Raw genomic sequence first — 20,506 nt, 5'->3', positions numbered from 1 at the left:
TGTCTATTTGGTTGAATAAGCGATCATGAGAAATGTCTAATATGAAGTGTTTTCTTTTCAGGAAACACTGCAAAAAAAAGTAATATTTGTTAAGATATCTGCCTATCTGATAATATTGCTGTGAAAACAACAAGCCAGCACATGCATATCTAAAGTATTGGGTGGGGAGGGGTGTCTAAAAAGAGAATATGGTAGCCATAACTGTGTAAATGAAACCCCATTCTTTTTTATTCATGGACTAATGAAAAGAACAAAATTAGTGTAGACAATTTTCTCACTTTAAGGAAATTGTATTAGGACCAAGTCATGATTGATGGCTGGTCAACAAACTAAGAAGGATCAAAGCTGGTTACTTCTTGGTAGTTGAGAATCAGGAAACCTCAAGATGAACTGGGAAGTTTAAAAAAAATACAAAATGGCAATGGCATTCCTTATCGTTGTCTAGCAAACGAAACAGACTCAAGGGAACCTTGTTTTCTACTTAATAAGAACAAAGAAACATCTAAAAGATGATGATGTAGATGAAGTAATCAAATGACTCAATAGTCTTGATTTATAGGAGCAATCAGTTAAAATATACTTGAAGAGTTACTGCAGAATTTGGGATTTCCACACTCATCCTAATTTAATATGCCATTGATTACAAAAGAGAAAAAAGTAATAGGAATAACATCATTGATGTACAATTCACGGAGAGAAAAGAGCAGAATCAATTCAATGTTCTGTCAGCAATCTTCTCAGGATTTTTCAACAACTTCAGCACCAACCATCCTTTGCCTTAATGAAAATTGGAAGCCTCACTTATAATCAAAAGCTGTCAATTTGAATTTGTCTTATTCTATGGCAAATTCATGTTATGTACAAAATAAGATGTTTACTAGCAAAAAGGCTGTCATGTGCCTTTTCTCATGTTTCCCAAAGAAGCTTTAGTTTTAAAACCCAAATATTCCAATTTTTGCCATATTCCAAGACCAGCATGGATTGCTATCATTCCTACTTTTGCCAACACCTTTTTCTTATAGCATATTTTAAGCAGTAGCCATCACACATATTGTTAAATTTTTCCCCACTTCCCTTAATTCTCATTCTCTCCGGAAAAGTAATTATTTGGGAGAATTGAGTTATATTTTATGCCAGATTCACCTTTTTATAGTTTACAATGGTAATGAGGCAGGTGTTACAAGTATGCAAACTTATTTAAATTTAAAAGAAATAATGGCACAAACTGCTTTTAATGAATACTAAAGTGTCATCACACATGACTCCTCCTATTGATCTAACTATGACATGAGAAGAGAAGCATTCATACTAATAACACCAACATTACAATCTTCACAAACCCTAAGGCAGCATTAGTTGTTTATTTCACGCACAGAGAGACACACACAAAGAGAGAGTGCTGATTTGGCTGCAGCAAAATACCTTAAAATTCATAATATTAAAATTTTTAAAGTACATTAAGTGAAAAAAACAAATATCAGTGATGGATAGAGAATTTTTTTTTTGTCTTGGTCTGTCTTTCACTTAGCATGTTAAAAACCTAGAATGTTTATTGTAAGACAGAGTATCCCCCTTTCATCAGAGGTTTTCTGGACAACTAATACATTCAGTTAACACCAGTAAATCTCCATTATGGAATATATCTAGTGAGATTTTGTTTCTTATAAAAATATGTGGCATTAAAAAATCATCTGCAAACTTTTCAACAAAATTCCACTTTAATTGATCACTTTATATGCCATCAGGGATAAGGTCAGAAACTGCTGTGGTTTTCAAATAAGGTATCCACTCCACCTCAGTACTTTGGTTCAAAGGGATTCTTTCACTGATATTGAAACATCTTACTACTCCTGTGATGATATGTACATTCCTAAGTAAAAGAATGATGCAAATTCCATATATGTCTCTCTACCTATCATATACTTTGGAACCAAACATTTAAAAACAAGTATTATCTGTAGCTGTTAATGGAAGAATATCCATGGACACTCAAGTTACAGACCTTGATAGGATTCATCCGCTTTGAATGTTGAGTTCAAAAAAAGAGATTGTAAGAAAGTCACCTATATGTCAGAGACATAAATTTGTGTTATCTTTTCTCTTGAAGGTAGTGAATGAAGTATAAAAATAAGATCTGAGAATTAAGCCAACAAAATGTGGGTTGGTAGCAGTAACAGCAGGGTATTGGACTAGAAGACCTCCAAGGTCCCTTCCAACTCTCTTATTCTGTATTCTGTACTCATACTTCATTTATACACAGGGACTTTTAATGGTTTTCTATAGAAATGTTTTCTATGTGCTCTTCTAAATATAAATTATGTAGCTTACCAAAAAACCAAAAAACCCTCAGAATAAGGATCAAATATATTATTTATCAATAATCCACTAATTATAGACTGTGCAACTAATATCCTTCTCTATCATATATCCAAATGAAACAGCCACATAATTCAGTGCAACAATATCCCTATTTGTGACACCATTTTTGTGAGTGCAAGTAATGAAAACTTTACTACCTGAGTCTTCTTCAGATGAGCAGATTAGCATAAATCTTATATGTTGACAGTTATGATGTTCTCTCTAGCAAACACTTGTCAAACTTAATTACTTAGATGTTGGAAAGGAGTAATGGGTAACCTTTTGCCTATTTCATTTGTAAGTGATCTAAAACAAGTAGAAAGCTTTGGCAAGAATTACACTCCCTTGGTTGGATCTCGTATACAAAACTGTTTGTCAATTTTGCCAATCAAATCCACCCTTATTAAAAAAAGATTTAGAAGACTGACTAGATGAGTATTCTATTTCTATGACTGCTGTCACTACATATTCCTAATATGGAATTATAAAAGAAAACAAGCTTTGAGCAATGTATGCAATTACTGTATATCATACACTGTTATATCTTACTAATGACAAATCAAGAATGTTTATTTTGCAGATTTCCATGCTTGTTGAGTTTCATGAAAAGCTACTTGGTTAATGCATCAACTTCAGTTTGGCTGACAATATGAAGTTATTTTTTATAAGAATGAGGTGGACACATTAGTTTTCAGAACATCAAGTCCTTATTGCTGTGTTTTGCAAAAGACAGCATGGCTATATGAGCTTAGCATTCTGGTACTGATAAAACCCCTTTTATTTAGTTTACAGTGAATTCCTCTCCAGCAAAGTCCTGGTCAACAGTCTTTCAAGAGACTTTTATCAGGCTTGGAGAGCTGCCGATATCTTCCAAATGCCACTCTGTAGCAGACAATACTTGGCAAGAAGTCAGGAACAGATCTTCACCCTAATGAATTGAACTAATTGTCTCCTGCAAACTCCCCTCCCCTTTTGCTCCCATTTATTCTGTATGGGAGGGGCCATTCACTTTTCACCTGTGGCTTTACTCCTGAGTCGACCCTTGTTCCTTAGCTGTTCGCTTCTCCTGGCAGCTCTGAGCATGCGCACATCAGGAACAGGCTCCAGCTGTTCTTCTGCCCATGTGGTCTGACTCTGAAGGCAGCTGATAACTGTCAGATGACCCTGGCCCTATCTCTGCCTCAGATGCAGAGCACTCGTCAGACCCTTCCTCAGACTCCAGGACTTGCCCATGTTCCTCCCTAAAATTTCCTTCCTAAAGGAAATTTATCTTTATGGATAGGTTGGTAAGTTTCCATACGTTGCTTCTTGTCCTGCCTTCAGGTGCTTTAGAGAATAGGTTCACTCCCCTTCTTTTTTGTGGAACCCCTCATATATTGGAACATTGTTATCATGTTACTTTAGTCCTTTTCTTCATTAGATTAGACATACCTAGTTCCTGCAGCAGTTCTTCATAGGTTTTAGCCTCCAGGCCTCTAATCACCTTTTGTTACTCTTCTGTGGATTCTTTCTAGGTTCTCAACCTCTTTTCTGTATTGTGACACCTGTATTAATGGCTTCCTGCTGTGCTATATATTACCATGAGTAAATATATTGAACACTTCCAAAGTGATCATAATCTCTTTGGGACAGTGTATTAGTTCATATCTGAAAGAACTTATCCAGAATTATTTATAGTACATGGGTTTCACATTACACAACTAGTCACTGTAAAAACATACATAGAAATGCAGAATGGTAAATTCATAATGAAGTACATAGGAAGAGAACAAAAAATGCTCTGAATGGCTTATATGTACCCATATTCGTGACAGTGCTAACCCAAACTCAAATATCGGCACTATTTTCAAGTACAGCTTCTAGGCACCTTGTTCAGTCTTATTATTTTAATGATAATTGGGATTCCCCAATCCTCACTTGGTTTCATTCCTCTTAGTCCAACTGTTTTAATAACAGCTTGCCTACAATATGTCCTTTAACTAATGATAGTGAAGCTAACCAAGGGAAATGTTACTGTGGTGCCACTTATGTAATGAGGCCAAAGTAAACACCATCGCATAAAGAATTAGCAGATGTTCTGTATGCATGCTTTAAACTGATTTTCAATCATTGAAAGCTTTACAGTACGTTTATTTCCATCCTATTTCTTCAAAGATGTATATTATCAGGTAAAGTAAAATAAAATCTGCTGAATTTTATTCTTCCAATGTTCATGTATTTAATTACTTATAGATTTTTAAAGTTAACATTGGAATTCAATCAACTTGAAAATAGACCTCAATTTTAGCTATTTTTTTAAAGTATTTTAAAAAGAAAGATATGCAGAGTTGTTCAAAAACTGGTTTTCGGTTATACAAGTATTATTATTATTTCCTTAGAATTATCACTGGCAGCATAGCAATAATTCTTGCTGAATATGATAATTCATAAATGTACAAATATCTGAAAAACATTACATTCAGGCTTTGCATGCTTCCAAAATTAACTAGGAACCATAGTGGTGCAGTGGTTAGAATGCAGTACTGCAGGCTAACTCATTGCTCACTCAAGGAGTTCAATTCCGATTGGCTCAAGATTGACTCAGCCTTCCATTCTTCTAATATCAGTAAAATGAGGATGCAGATTGTTGAGGACAATATGCTGACTCTGTAAACAGCTCAAAGAATTCTATAAAGCACTGTAGAGTGGTATAAAAGTCTAAATGCTATTGCTATTCAGAATGCTTTCAGATCTTGTGCAAGCAAGGAATCATACTGGTATGCACTGAAACAGTGTCCTGGTAAACCTGAAAAACAAACATTACTGCTTTAAGAAAATCAATTCATTAATGTTCATATGATTCTTAAAGCAACAACACTTTTTTCAATTGCAAGAGGAGCTTGAAAAATGATGGACTGCTCTGATTTACTAACATGAAAAGAGAAAATGTGATAGTTGGGAAATTAATAATTGAACACAAGCTGTACTGATCTGGACTGGATAAAATCCATTCCTAATCTGAATTAATCCCTGTTAAATTACCAATAATTTACTCAATAATTAATCTTTAAAAATGTATTTTATATTGAAATGGGCACTTAGAAATTATTTTAACTGTTTTAATTGGTTTTAATGGTAGAATTATTGATCATTTAGTTTTTGTTTTTTAATCGTGTGAGCCTCCCAAAATCACATGAAGTGAGACAGACAGCTACATTACATAAATAAATAAATTTGCAATACAGTATACAAAGATGCTGTGATAAAGCTAAATCACAGCATTAAATACATTGGGAGGCCTTATATAATTAACATTTTAATTCAGAATGATAAAAACTAGAGAAAATGTAAGTAAAACATAAGATTATATTTTTGTAATTGTCTTCATATATTGCCATTTTCATTATCGACTACAGCTGTTTTAATAAGCTTATTGTTTCCCTCAAAACATAGTCTTTGGAAGAAGATATACCCCAAGGTGATATATGTTACAATTTAATATAATTTGTAGATAGTCAGGTAATTTAAGGATAAGATTCCCAAATGTAACTGCTATATGCACAGCAATTATGTAAATTATAATTACACATATAATATATCTATAAGATCTGTAAGACTGTCCCACAGAGAGAAAATTTGTCTTATTGACAGTAGTTATCTATATTTAGGTTAGCTTAGAGAGAAACCAAAGAAAATATGTGACACAACCTTTTCACAAATGCATATTGTTGTTTTATGTTAAGCACAGCAGTGCTTCCAATATTGTTGGTAATTGATTTTTAAAAGAGACAAGAAAACCTGAAAATATTTCCAAGATCTTGGAATTAGATTACAAGGGTCCTTATCAAGCCAGAAAATATTTTTGTCTCTAAGCAAGACAAATGGTCAATATAGTATTAGTAAATTCAATTCCACACATAATTTCTAAATACAACAATGAATTTGGAGCCAGGGAATACCCAGAAAAGATAGATTTAAAGTTTAGTGTATTTTTCTATTATTATCATTCTCCATTTTTATGGCAATTTTTGCACATGTCATAACATAAACAATTTCCATATTTATAGAATGTAGACATTTCTTATGATGGCAAGATTAAAAATGTTTTCTTAGCTTTTCCAATATCAGTGCTACTGCTAATAAACTGCATAGAAAAGTGATAATTATTGTACATTTACAAAAATGGCCTTGATGAATCTGTTAAATTGTCAGAAGTTATTATACATGGCTATGTACTAGCAATCGAGTACAATATGAAAATGTACTAGATTATTTGCTTGCAATGTTTTTAATATGAAACACAATACTCTTTTCTTAAGCAAGAAATCTACCCATGAACCTTGCTGTCCACTGTTCATTTTTCAGTTACTTTTCAGAAGATTTGCATAAATTTTACATGCTAACCTAGGAATGTCTACATAGTATGGTCAAAATAGTCAACAGAGTCAGTATAATATAGTGATGAAGAGGCTGTCATAAAAACTAGGAGACTGTAAGTTCTAGTCCCACCTTGGGCATGAAAGCTAGCCTGGTGACTGGTTTTGGACTACTCACTATCTCTGAGTCAAGCCCTCTTTATGGGTAAACCCTTAATCATACCCTATAGACATACCTGTTAAACATAGCTCATAAAGTAGACTTTTAAAAATCTCTTATTTTAATATTTCTGTAACAAACAATAGTAATGAGTTATTGGATTGTACCTCCTATGTATGTGTTTGCTTTGCAAGCTGTATATTAGCTATGCACAAAGTTTCATCATTCTACATAAAATATGATGTCTGGAAAAACAATGTTTTCATATGGTCTGAAAGATACTTTTGCTGGGTTATTCTTTAACATAGTGATGTTAATGCTCAAGCTTTGTTGAGATAGTCCCTTCTGTTTCCTAAAATGTTGAAATGGAAAACGCCTTCACAGCCCCTCATACATGGTTACCCAACAAGTGAGTTTTGAAAGAACTGCAGCAAAAAAATTGGCAGTGGCAAAATCCAATACCGAAAAAATTTCTATAAGTTCTAATGTTATTTTGTTCTTGCTGATTAATATCATTTTGATTATTTTAGTCAGTTTCATTTTATGGCCAAGAGGCTGCTATGGAGCCACATGAGGCAGCCACAAGAAATAGATAATGCCTAAACTACAAAAATATCAAGAGAAAGACCAAAAACATTGACTACCCTTTTATTGATGTACAGAAAAAAAAAATACAGTGGACTTTAGAAATACAAACAAGAAAACAGCATCCAGATCAGCACTTGATAGCTTAATGTAATATAGTTATGCTAATCTTTAAAAGCTAAAACACAGAGAAGAGACAACAGTGAACTCCTAATTAATTTATGTCAGTAGAAGTCGATAAAAAAACCACAGACCATCTCAACATAGTCAAGTATAATTCAAAGCATGATTTTGATAGGAAAACAATTTACAATCAAGACTAGATTCCAGAATGTCTGTAATCAAATCTAGAGCAGTTTGCTGTGTTTTTTTTAAGAAGGAGATTTAGTTGTCAATTTGTAGTACTTACCATATGTAGGTCGTGGGAATTGTTAATTTGATAGCAAAAACATGATTATGGTCTCTATACTCCAGAAATAAAACCTCATTGTAACCATTCTTCTTCTGTGCTATGCAATTATACAAGTTGGAGGTCACCAAGATCAAATATTTATTAAAGAGTAGATATATTTTTGCTTCATATGCAACATTATGAGTTCTCTTTCACTATTATATCCAAGATTTCCTCTCCATTTAATTCAGTTCTTTCACAAACAAAGAAGTGTCAGGCATTTCTAACTGAATGAGAGATGTTACTTAAGATTTTCTATTTCAGCTACTACTACCTTTTCAAACGCCTATTCATTAAACATCAATCTTCTGATGAGAAGAATTTTCTTGTTACTGTGACTGTCTTTCTGTCTTAAATGATGGGTAGGAAATAGTTGCATTCAAAAATAAGGATTCTTACCTGCTATTCTGACAACATCAGCAGTGGTAATACCAAGAGCATTTGGGCGCACTTTGAAGGTCACAGCTGGCCCCAACATGCTACAAAAAGGGAATTAAAGCAAAAAATTGGTAACCAAGAAAGATGAAAACATATATGTGTCCAAGGATAACCTTTTAGTTTCCTTTTTAAGGTATAGAACTAAAATTTGTAAATCATTTTTAACTCTCTCACTAAAATTAGGATGTGTAACTTCATTACAAATGGGGGGGAAACAGAATGTAGGGTCATTTTGATTCAAGTAAAAATCAATCATGCCTTTAGTTGTGGCATTCTTTGATGGACTCCCATCTAAGTATTAACCAGGTCTGATTCTGCTAAAATTGATAATAGCTTTTGAAAGAAAATACAATGACATCAATGTATCACTGCTGTGTGTCAACACATTATTACATAAAATAAGTTATTTTATACATGGTTATATGCCAATTACTGTATATTCCTTGAATCATTTATTCAATGATATCATGAGGATGTTATGTCATGTTATGTTATATAGTCATTATAACTGAGAAGAGGTTATTTATTTTTCACCGTTGAGTTTGAGATTGTCTCTGCCTGAGACAGGGACCAATTTTATTCTTATTTTAGTGATGCTCTTTATTAGAATATATTCACCTATACCCATATAAGTGGATGTTTCCCACTTACGTTTATAAGGAAAAAAAGATACAGTAATGGATAGAACTGGACATGCTATCTTTTATTTGCAAGGTAACAGTTCCCCTTTCCAGTCATGTCTAGGGGGCAATGCTCACCACATTTCCTAGTTGAGAGAGACAGCATTGTCTGAAGACACTTCCATGGTCATGTCACTGGCATTACTATACACCAAGGCACACAGAATGCTGTTATATCCCCACCAAAGTGATACCTATTTCTCTACTTGCCTTTGCTTTCAAACTTCTAGGTTGGCAGGAGTTGGGGCAAAGAACGGGAGCTCACCCAATCGTGCAATGCTGAAATCTCGAACCCAGACTGTCAGCTTTCCAGCTGACAAACTTAGCGCCTTTAACCACTAAGTCATTGCACCCTCTTATTTATTACTTGGGCATAAAGTAATACTAGAACCTTCTACTATGGAAGAGGTTAACCAACCATACAAGGGCTGATAAACTGAAACTGAATTCAAGCATGTCATAGTTTCTGTGTATAGTTCAGGGGTGTCAAACTCACGTTGTCACGGCGGCATCACATAAATTATCGTGACCTTTTCCCCCTTTGCTAAACTGGTTGTAGACATGGCCAGTGCCAGTGCATGACACATTCAGCCTTTGGGCCATGGGTTTGGCAGCCCTGGTGTAGATGATTATAAGGTTAGTAATTAGGAAGCTGGCTTATTATACATAATGTAGCATTCTACCTGATGGGCAGATGGATGGTTTGAGAATCTTCCTGATTCCAGTCAAAGTACAGGGAGACTCGGGGACAAGGAATACTCTGACTAGTTTCAGTTTATTCTTCATCTATTTCCCATGGGTAAAACATATTTTATAAACCTAACAATTGGATTACTACAATATTCTATATCTAGAACTATCCATAAGGTAAAAGTTCCCTTCTCACATATGTGCTAGTCGTTCCCGACTCTAGGGGGCAGTGCTCATCTCTGTTTCAAAGCCGAAGAGTCAGCACTGTCCGAAGACATTCTGCATGGTCATGTGGCTGGCATTATTAAATGCCAAAGGCACACAGAGCGCTGTTACCTTCCCACCAAGGTGCTCCCTATTTTTCTACTTGCATTTTTACATGCTTTTGAATTGCTAGATTGGCAGAAGCTGGGACAAATAAAGGGAGCTCACTCCGTTATGCGGGACTAGCGATTCGAACCACCAAACTGCTGACCTTTCTGATCAACAAGCTCAGCATATTAGCCACTGAGCCACCACGTCCCTACCCATAAACTTGATTACAAGCTGATGCAAAGCACATGTTCCTTTGCTAATTTAATTGCAAGTTTTAACTGCATTTAATTGTTCTTAAAGAACTACACAGGTTACTTGTGAGTTACTAGGGCTAATTCAAGAAACTGATGTGAGTTTATGAAACCTTAAGTGGTCGAGGATATGTGGTGTCCTGGAGCCTAATTATACTGTGCTGATGTATAAGAGCTGATTGTTAGATTTGCTAGAATTTTGTGAGCCAATTGAAAGCAGAACAGACTGTAACACCCAACACACTGTTCAGAGGTTTGGCAGTAGTGCAATGAAGCCAGCTGAACTATGGTATATATTTATAAGCACACCACTGTTCAGAATCCAAATGTTTAAAAGACCACCTCCCAGAATATCACCCAGTCCTCCTCGTAGTTCTACCAAGGGATCTCGCTCGGAGGGCAGCAGACAAAAGTGCTACAGAGTCCTATTTGCAAGCACGAAAATCTCCCTCCATTAGTACTCAATTCTTAATGATCACATAGGTAAATCTACTCACGGTTGATATGTTCTGAACCTGGCTCTTTAGATTTCCCCCATAATACAACAGCACCACTACAATTAAATTCATCTACCTTGCTACTATTATCCTTTTTATTCCTTTCTTTTTTTTCTCGGCATTACAGATGTTTCACATTATATACCTAGAATATGATAACAGAACCTGATCGTTTGGGTCTCAAGTGAGAATTCTGAATTGGTTTGTCCTAAATCTGTTTGTTTGGGGAAAGGGTTGCTATCCCAGATATTCTCATAATATATAAAACACAATTCTTTTTTGGAACAACCATTCTCTTAGCATATCTGTCACTAATCTCATTAGTTTCTTCCGCATATTTATTGGGGGCGAAATTCTGCCACATGGCATCACCAATATCAACAGCCCATAGTCTGGGAAAAAATCTTATCAATTCAAAATTGCCTAGCTTGCATACTGTAGATAGTTGTGTGTATTTATATATATAAATTGAGGCTGGGTTTGGGGCTTAAAGTGTGATCGGAGCTGCCATCTTTCCATAAATCTTGGTGTGTGTGTGTGTGTGTGTGTGTGTGTGTGTGTGTGTGTGTGTAGGGCTGGCTTTGTTTCAGTAAGTGGAATGTGTTATGTCCCAGCTGTTAATCAGCACAGCTTTGGACATACATTGGTTAAGCATGGGTTAAGCTGTGTTTCTACTGGTTAACGTTAAGCTGTGTTCCTATTGGTTAACGGGTTGACAGCTGTGGGTTTAAAATAAACTGTCAACCCAGAGTTCGTTGTATTCATTCTGAAGCAGTGGTGAATAAACCGTTCTGTTAAAAGCCTCCGACTCTCACATTTAATACCTGTCCAGAATATATAAAACTGGCGATGAGGATAGGATGTTAAGTTTCCATTAATATTCTTGATTACGTTTTAAAAAATAACTGTTAAGAATGGCGACTATGCCTATGTTCGCTCCATTCAATGCGGAGAGAGAGTCGTGGGAGGCATTCGTGGAGAGATTTGAGTGCTTCTTGATGGCTAACGAACTGGCTGAAGTATCAGGAGACAGAAAAAAAGGTTATTTCCTGAGTGCTTGTGGGACAGAAATGTTTGGGACAGCCAGAGTGCTGTCAGCCCAATGTCTTTAAGTACAGTTCCGTGGGAGCTCCTTTTGTCTAAATTAAAGGGTCATTATGCTCCAGCCTCGTCAAAGATTACAAGAAGGCATGCCTTTAGGCAGTGTTTACAAAAAGAGGGAGAATCCATTAGTCAATATATGGCTACGCTTCGCAGAGAAGCGATTAACTGTGAGTTCCCTGTATTAGAGGATGCATTGCTGGAACAGTTTGTATGTGGAATCAGGGACTTGCACCTGCAGCGATGGTTATTAGCACGTTCTGAAATCAACCTCCAGATAGCCGTTGACGAAGCCAAGGCCACCGAAATGGCTGAGAAGTCTACAGTTCAGATTCAGCGTTACTGAGCTGCCAGCTCCTCAGTACTGAAATCGGCTGCTGTTAACCAGCAAAGCAGCCCGAAGGAAGAAAGAGACATGAGTCCTGAAGAAATTGACCACCTCAAAACTAGATCAGTCGGACGGCCTCAGGAGGGTTGTCTCAGCTGTGGAGGCAATCATTACCGGTCAAACTGCCAATTCAAAGACGTTGTGTGCAGGCGCTGTCAAAAAAAGGGCCATTTAGCTAAAGTTTGCCGAGCTTCCTCGCCCAACCCCAACACTGCAAGGAATAGTTTCGGAGAAAGGAAGACTGCCTGGCAACTGGGAAGAAACAAGGCATCCTGCACCGTTTCTGTGGACAACCAGCCTCCAGATGATTGGGAGGTGCAGTCCACTAGAGAGGAAGCAGTGAAAGGAAAAAAATTCTACCTTACACTGCTACTGGAAGGATCTCAATGCAAAATGGAGATAGATACTGGTTCTGCCAAAACAATCATCTCCTGGCACACTCTCAAACACATATTACCTAACCTTTCTAAAGAATCTCTTTCTCATTGCAGTTGCAGATTGCGAGATTACCAAGGGAACTTCATTCTGGTGATGGGAAAGATGTCGGTGTTGGTAGAGTACAAAAAGTTTAAAGGCAATTTACCACTCATCGTAGTTGCCAACCCCTTGGCTAGCCTGCTGGGTATTGAGTGATTTGAACCATTGGGTTTGAATCTTACTGGCATTCATGCTTCTTCTGTTGATGATGACTTTGACAAGCTCGCAAGAGAATATGACGATGTGTTTGATGGGACATTGGGTAAATATAAGGGTACCCCTATTACACTTAATTTAGATCCACAGGTAACCCCAGTTAGACTGAAGGCTAGGAGGGTACCATTTGCTCTTAAAGCTAAAGTGGAGGCAGAATTGGATAAATTGGTCCGCCAAGGGATCCTGGAACCTGTAGATTATTCACAATGGGAAACCCCGATTGTAATCCCTGTAAAGGCAGATGGGTCCATTATGATCTGCGCGGACTACAAAAATACATTAAATAGAGCCCTACAATCTAACCCGTACCCTGTACCAGTGGTGCAGCACTTGCTGCATTCCCTGGGACAGGGACGATCTTTGCTAAGTTAGACATGGCACAGGCTTATCAACAATTGCCTGTGGATGAGGCAACCGCCAATGCACAGACAATTGTAACCCATAAGGGGGCATTCCGCTGCAGGAGGCTTCAATTCGGAATCTGTGTTGCCCCGGGTATTTTCCAATGCCTAATGGAGAGGCTACTCCATGGTCTGGATGGGGTAGTCCCTTATTTCGATGACGTGTTAGTGGCAGCAAGGGATGGGGCAGACCTAATCCGCAAATTGAGGGCAATGTTACAGAGATTCAGGAACACTGGACTACGTCTAAAAAAGAGTAAATGTCACCTGGGAGTACCATCAGTTGATTTCCTAGGGTTCCGCATTGATGCTGAGGGCATTCATCCCACCAAGTCTAAGGTGGAGGCTATCCACAATGCCCCTACCTCTAAATCAAAAAGTGAACTTCAAGCATTCCTTGGGCTACTGAACTTTTACGCAGTTTTCCTACCGCATAAGGCTTCCATGGCTGAGCCCCTACACCGTCTGCTGGATTGTGCTGTGACCTGGCATTGGTGCGAGAAGGAAGCTGCAGCTTTCGCTAAGGTTAAGGCACTCCTCACTTCATCGGTGGTCCTCGTGCAGTATAACGAGCGACTGCCTCTAACACTCACATGTGATGCTTCACCTTATGGCATTGGCGCTGTTTTAGCTCACAGGTTACCTAACGGGAGCGAAGCACCTATAGCTTACTTCTCACGCACCCTATCGAGTACCGAACGCAATTATGGGCAAATCGATAAGGAGGCACTGGCGGCTGCAGCAGGAGTCAAACGATTCCATGAGTATTTGTATGGCCATCAGTTCTTGTTGGTCACCGACCACAAACCACTACTGGGCATTCTGGCAGGTGACCGACAAACGCCCCAGATACTTTCACCAAGAATGTTACGTTGGTCAGAATTCCTGGCATCTTATTCATACCGACTAGAACACCGGCCAGGTAAAGACTTGGGACATGCTGACGCGTTAAGTCACTGCCCCTTGCCCATACTGGTTACAGACCCCACTCCTACGTCCACAGTCCTAGCCATTGAGGACATTAAATTACCACTCACGGCGACAGACATTGCAGCTAGCTCTAGCTTGGACGAGGTGCTATCCCGGGTTATCGACTATATACGAAGAGGGTGGCCAGCAGAAATCATTAAGGAGGAATTACAGCCGAATTATCGTAGGCGAACAGAACTGTCCACCCTTCATGGGTGTGTGTTATGGGGCAGCCGGGTCGTAGTGCCACAAGCTCTTCGAAACCGAGTATTGACAAGATTGCATGAGGGACACCTGGGCATCGTACACATGAAAGCGTTGGCCTGTAGCGCAGTCTGGTGGCCAAGGATGGACGAGGCCATTCAGACATGTGTGAGCCAGTGTCCTCAATGTCAGGCTACTCGATCTGCTCCACCTAAAGCGGAGCCTCAGGTATGGGAGACTCCTTCTTTCCCTTGGTTTAGATTACATCTAGACTTTGCCAGCCCAGTACAAGGAACCATGATATTAGTGGTAGTGGATGCCTTGTCCAAATGGATTGAAGTAATACCAATGGGCTCCACTACCGCAGAAGCCACGATCAATGCTTTAAAGAAATATTTGCATGCCATGGGCTGCCAAACATTGTGGTCACTGATAATGGACCACAATGGACAGCAGCCATATTTCAAACATTCTTAGCCTCCTTGGGCATTAGGCAGGCTCTAACAGCTCCATACCACCCAGCAAGTAATGGCTGTGCTGAACGGGCAGTCAGATTAGTCAAGGAAGCGTTGAGGAGGATGGAGACAGGAAGCTTTCAGGATAAAATAGCTAACTATGTTTTTAGGCAGCACACTACCCCATGCCCATTGAACAACAAAATGCCCGCAGAAATCCTCATGGGAAGGAGACTGCGAACAACTTTGGATAGATTGCACCCTAATTACGCCACTAATAAAAGCCTCTTAATAATGGCCAAACAGCGGCAGTTCCATAACAATGATTTGGTCTTCGCCCAGAATTTTGGGGGGGTCTCCTAAATGGGTGCCAGGGACAATAATAGAGGTAACAGGACCCTGCTCTTACAGGGTCCTACTAAGCAATGGTCGGGTTTGGCGGAGACACGTAGATCAGATGCGCCGCCGAGAAACCACAAGTGGTGCGGAAACGAATGAAGACCCAAACACCGATGAATGTGCTACCGCATACCCTGCTGCATCTCTGCCCGATGCCGACCGACAGAACACTGACGCCGCGCCGCTCAACACTGAAGATCCGGCTGAGTCGTCTCGATAACACGAGCTGGACTCTCAGACACCAACGATACCATTTCCATTGCCAGCTCCAACTCGTACACTTTCAGCACCAAGGCCAGGGTTCCTGGTACGACGTTCAGAGAGGACCCGGTGCAGGCCGGCGTATCTCTCAGACTACACATGCGCATTACGGGGGGGGGAAAGTAGTGTTATGTACCAGCTGTCAATCAGCACAGCTTTGGACATACATTGGTTAAGCATGGGTTAAGCTGTGTTTCTACTGGTTAACGTTAAGCTGTGTTCCTATTGGTTAACGGGTTGACAGCTGTGGGTTTAAAATAAACTGTCAACCCAGAGTTCGTTGTATTCATTCTGAAGCAGTGGTGAATAAACCGTTCTGTTAAAAGCCTCAGACTCTCACATTGAATACCCGTCCAGAATATATAAAAGAATGATTGGTTGTGTGGTTGTATCATGATTGGTAGATTGGTGCTGATTGGTGCTGGCTGTGTGTCTATTGTTGTTTTGTGTTGTAAAGACCTGGGTAGTGGGTGGGGCTCATTTGTTGACTAGGGCTGGTTTCCAGATGTCTGGTAGATGGGAGGTATCGTCACATTTATTCATGTTGTGGGGGTGTTTCTCTATTTCGATAGCTTCCATAATTATTCTCTTGTTGAAGTGTTCTGTTTTGGAGATTAACTTGGTTTCTTCAAAATTAATTTCATGTTCTGTAGCTTTAAGGTGCTGGAAAAGGGAGGAAGTTTTTTCTTTTTTTTCTTACTGCGTTCTTGTGTTCTGCAATGTGTGCATTTATTCTCGCAGAACACAAGAACGCAGTAAGAAAAAAATGGGCCCATTTTTTTCAAAAAAAGGGCATGAATAGCCCTTAGGAGGCTTGTAGAGTGCTCCTAGTGGGTGCCCCCCCCAAAATGAGCAAAAAATGACCCGTTTTTCACAAAAACATGCCTGTTTTTTGTCAAAAAAGGAGCATGGATAGCCTTTAGGAAGCTTATAGAGTACTGCTGGGGACTGGGAGGGCAAAAATCAATCTGTTTTTCGCTCATTTCCGCCTTCCCCAGCCCCCCAGGAGCTCTCTGCAAGTCTCCTAAAGGCTATGCACGGCCATTTTGGTGAAGGGGAGGGGTTTTGGGAGATAAAAAATGTTGTATTAAGTGTATAAGATGCACCCAGATTTTCAGCCTCTTTTTTGAGGGAAAAAGGTGCATCTTATACTCTGAAAAATACGGTATTATTAAATTATAATTTACTTATTTCTAATGTCTAAATGTTGTTTCAAGGCTATTTTCTCAAAGCATTCACATTACAGTAAAATTATTACAAAGCTGGCTATAACGAATTATAACCAAAAGCATGTTATCTCCATATGAGCAATGGCTTAATTTTGAATAGAAGAAAATTTTGGAAGATATACGTAGCTATACTGGCAATGTTGTAAATTGCTAATATATAATTAGTCGATTTATATGAGAAAGTCATTTATATTAATTTGAAATTCTTCCTTCTCCATTTCTCTTTAAGCAGCACAGCAATGTTCGCATTAGCATTCCCCTAATTCTAAAGCAAAATGAAATAATATGAGTTTCTCATTAATGATCAAATTGAAAAGCAAGATAACTTGAGTGGGGAACACAGGCGCACAATCAATGGAAAATTGTTTGCATCATTTCAGTTGTAGGGCCACAATTAAATTTATAAATGAGACCACTTTAAGTACTTATAGATTATGGATTGAATCTCAGATGATCACACTTCTTCCTCATGTGGATCCTCATTAATAAAATATAAAGAAAGATTATAGTCAAATGATGTGACAGTCTGCTATACCCCCTAGTGGAAAAGAATTTAAGAAGTATGAAGTGAAGACATAGTTAATTCCAGACGGAAGAATTTTAGGCAGAAGGAAATAACATGGTTTTAAAATTATAACTTCAAATGTCATGATTAAATAAGGAATGAGACCAGCTTCTTGTGTTCTGAATAGTTATTGTATGTAGCTATGCGTGTACATAGTGCTCTCTCTCACTCTCTTTTGCTCTGTGTGTGTATGTGTGTGTGTGTGTGTGTTTCCATTCATCTGACACCATGGAGTGTGTAAAATCACTTATTTCTAATTATCTAGAAAGATATGAAGGACTTATAGTAAGTATTGGGTAAGTAGTCATTTCATGTTTAATTAAATGTCATTTAGTTTTCTTGCTAAGACAATTCTTTTTATAGAATGATAGCAATTTGGGTAGTGAAATTTTTAGAGTGTATATTAGGTACTGTAGAATTTCACCTACATGATGAAATATTTTAGTACAATCTCTTTAGCCAAAAATAAATAATACACATATAATCACTTTTCGTATTTCTAAATATGGACTTGATGTAAGGAAAAGGAAAAAGAGTATGGGCAGAGACAAAGATGATGGATTTAATTGGAGATGGATGCAACACTGGAAGCTCTGAACAAGTTGGAGACAGATATTTATGAAGAAGTCTTGTGATGAGTAAGAGTTGACACTGAACTATTAGCACATAATCAATAAATTAATGAAAGTATTCAAAAGGCAACATATGTTTTTATTCTTTCTAAAATATTGCTTATTTCTATTAGATTTTACAACTAGATAAAATTAACAAAAATAAACTTACAAAATACCAATAGCACTGAGACTTATATACCAATTTACAGCCCTCTCTAAGCCGTTTACAGAGTCAGCATATTGCCCCTAATAATTTGGGTTCTCATTTTACCAAACTTTGAAGGATGGAAGGCTGAGTCAACCTTGAGCTGGTGAGTATCAAACTGTCAAACTGCTGGCAGCCAGCAGTCAGCAGAATTAGCTGCAGTATTGCATTCTAACCACTGGGCCACCACGGCTTTTAAATATTATTTCAATGTTGGCTTTAACTATTCTAATAGGTTGCCAGATAACTTCTAATAATTTGTAAACTAATAGATTATTTTGATTTTTCTAATTTGTAACTTCTGCATGAATGAGTTTTATTAAATGGTTATCAGATTATTCAGATTATTCTATATAACAAGATGACAGCCAAGCCAAAGCCTATAAAATAGTTCTTGACTAACAACCACAATCAAGCCCAAAATTTATGTTGCTAAGTAAGATATATGTTAAGTAAATTTTGCCTCATTTTATGACTTTTCTTGCCACAGTTGTTAACTGAATCATTGCAGTTGTTAAGTTAGTAATATGGTTGTTAAGTGAATCTGGCTTTCCCATTGAATTTGCTTATCAGAATGTTGCAAAAGGTGATCACATGACCCTGGGACACTACAACCTTCATAAACATGAACCAATTGCTGAGCATCCAAATTTTGATTATGTGATCATGGGGATGCTACAATTATCATAAGTGTGGAATATAGTCATAAATCACTATTTTTAGTACCATTGTACATCATCATGTAAATACGAATAGTCAGTCACTAAGCAAACTGTAAGTCAAGAACTAGCTATATATTTCCATTAAGATACAACTTGGTAATATAGCAATTCAAAATACAATTTTCAGAGCAATCCTAAAGACATGTATCAAATAAACATTTCAAGCACATGGAAAGAAAGAAAAGTTCATATATTGCTTTTAGAAGTGGCATATCTCATCAAACCAGCTGTTTGGTTTCAAAAGCTATTGCTCTTGTGCCTTGTTGATAGGCATATGATTGGCCACTATGAGGAACAATTAGGCTAGTATTAGGAACCATTAATAGAAACAAGACTATGGGTTAGCCAGATTTTTTTTAATTCAAGGATTCTTCCTATGTTCTAGTATTGCAACCAGATTTTATGTATGTTTTGTAAATACTGGTTTAAAATGCATCTCGCCTTTCTAGTGATAATGATTCCTTGCAATCTTGCATTGACCATTCTACAGTTCAGAGCAGTAGTCAAATTTTTGCATATCTGATATGCAAAAAATGCAGCTTCTGCCCCCCCCCCCATACACTTTCTTCCAGACTGAGTTGAAAGGGGCACATCAAATAACATTGCTAAAAGATTTCAACAGATTTCAACAAGGTACTTTAGTTTTTCAATTTGGACCTCATAAATGATAAAAAAAACTTGCATGGTCTTTTTCAAGTTTTGTCTTATTGTAGTAAAAGCTTTACTGTATTTTGAACTGCTCAATTCTCACCTCAAATACTCTGTTTATGTCTGGAGAGAACGTTGTAAGAAAAAGCTATATTTAAGAAGAATGGATAGTGACAGGATTGATAAAGTATGAGAACAGCTATTAAAAAAAACAGATTATGTCTGACATGACAAGAGAACACTGAGGTCTGCTCAGACACAGTACGATAGACAATAACAATAAATACTAAGAATCAAATAGATAATTCCTTATGAGCTTACAATAGCAAAGACAAAAAGAAGATGATTTCCCAAAAAATAATGAAAGGGTTATAGATGGGAATCCAAATGATGCAGCAAAAGGAGATAAGGGAGAAGGCAGAGGGAACATTCAGTCCATGTAAAAATATTAGAAAGAAATATAGGATCCCAAGAGAGAAATATAAAAGAACCACCAAAAAGTCAATAAATGATGAAATTCTAAAAAGGATGAGAGATGACGGATAGAGACATAATATCTTGTAATACTGTGATTATATTAAAAACTAATAGAAACAAATAGAAAGTATAAATTGGGGCAATAGTAACACATAGATATATAATCAAATTTTTATAACCATAAATATACAATGGTTAGGAGGTGGAAGATTGTGATTAGGCATATTTAAATGTATTATTATGATTAACAGTATGCAAAAATATATTGGAATTTATAGCTTTTAAAGACTACAAATTCAGGAGACTCAGAGATATAAGCCCGAGACTGATTAAATTTTATTAATAAATTGTTTTATTGGTGTTTATAGAAAACTGAGATATTGGAAATATGGTGG

General features: G+C 37.4%; 1 protein-coding gene across 1 annotated transcript in view; it reads right to left on the bottom strand.

Moving 5' to 3' along the window:
• Positions 1–20,506, bottom strand: part of PTPRN2 (protein tyrosine phosphatase receptor type N2) — a gene marked incomplete at its 5' end in the record, with an annotated part of 788,338 nt that overhangs the window by 443,989 nt on the left and 323,843 nt on the right. Inside the window, one exon of the mRNA XM_081933438.1 lies at positions 8,309–8,388. Within this exon, the coding sequence (XP_081789564.1) occupies positions 8,309–8,388 (80 nt within the window). The remainder of the gene's footprint in view (positions 1–8,308; positions 8,389–20,506) is intronic.

The sequence above is a fragment of the Natrix helvetica genome, assembly GCF_964273705.1.
Source record: "Natrix helvetica genome assembly, chromosome: Z".
In the NCBI taxonomy this organism is placed as follows: domain Eukaryota; kingdom Metazoa; phylum Chordata; class Lepidosauria; order Squamata; family Natricidae; genus Natrix; species Natrix helvetica.
Note: the sequence above shows the minus strand (reverse complement) of the source record. Positions and strands in the feature narration are given on the sequence as shown.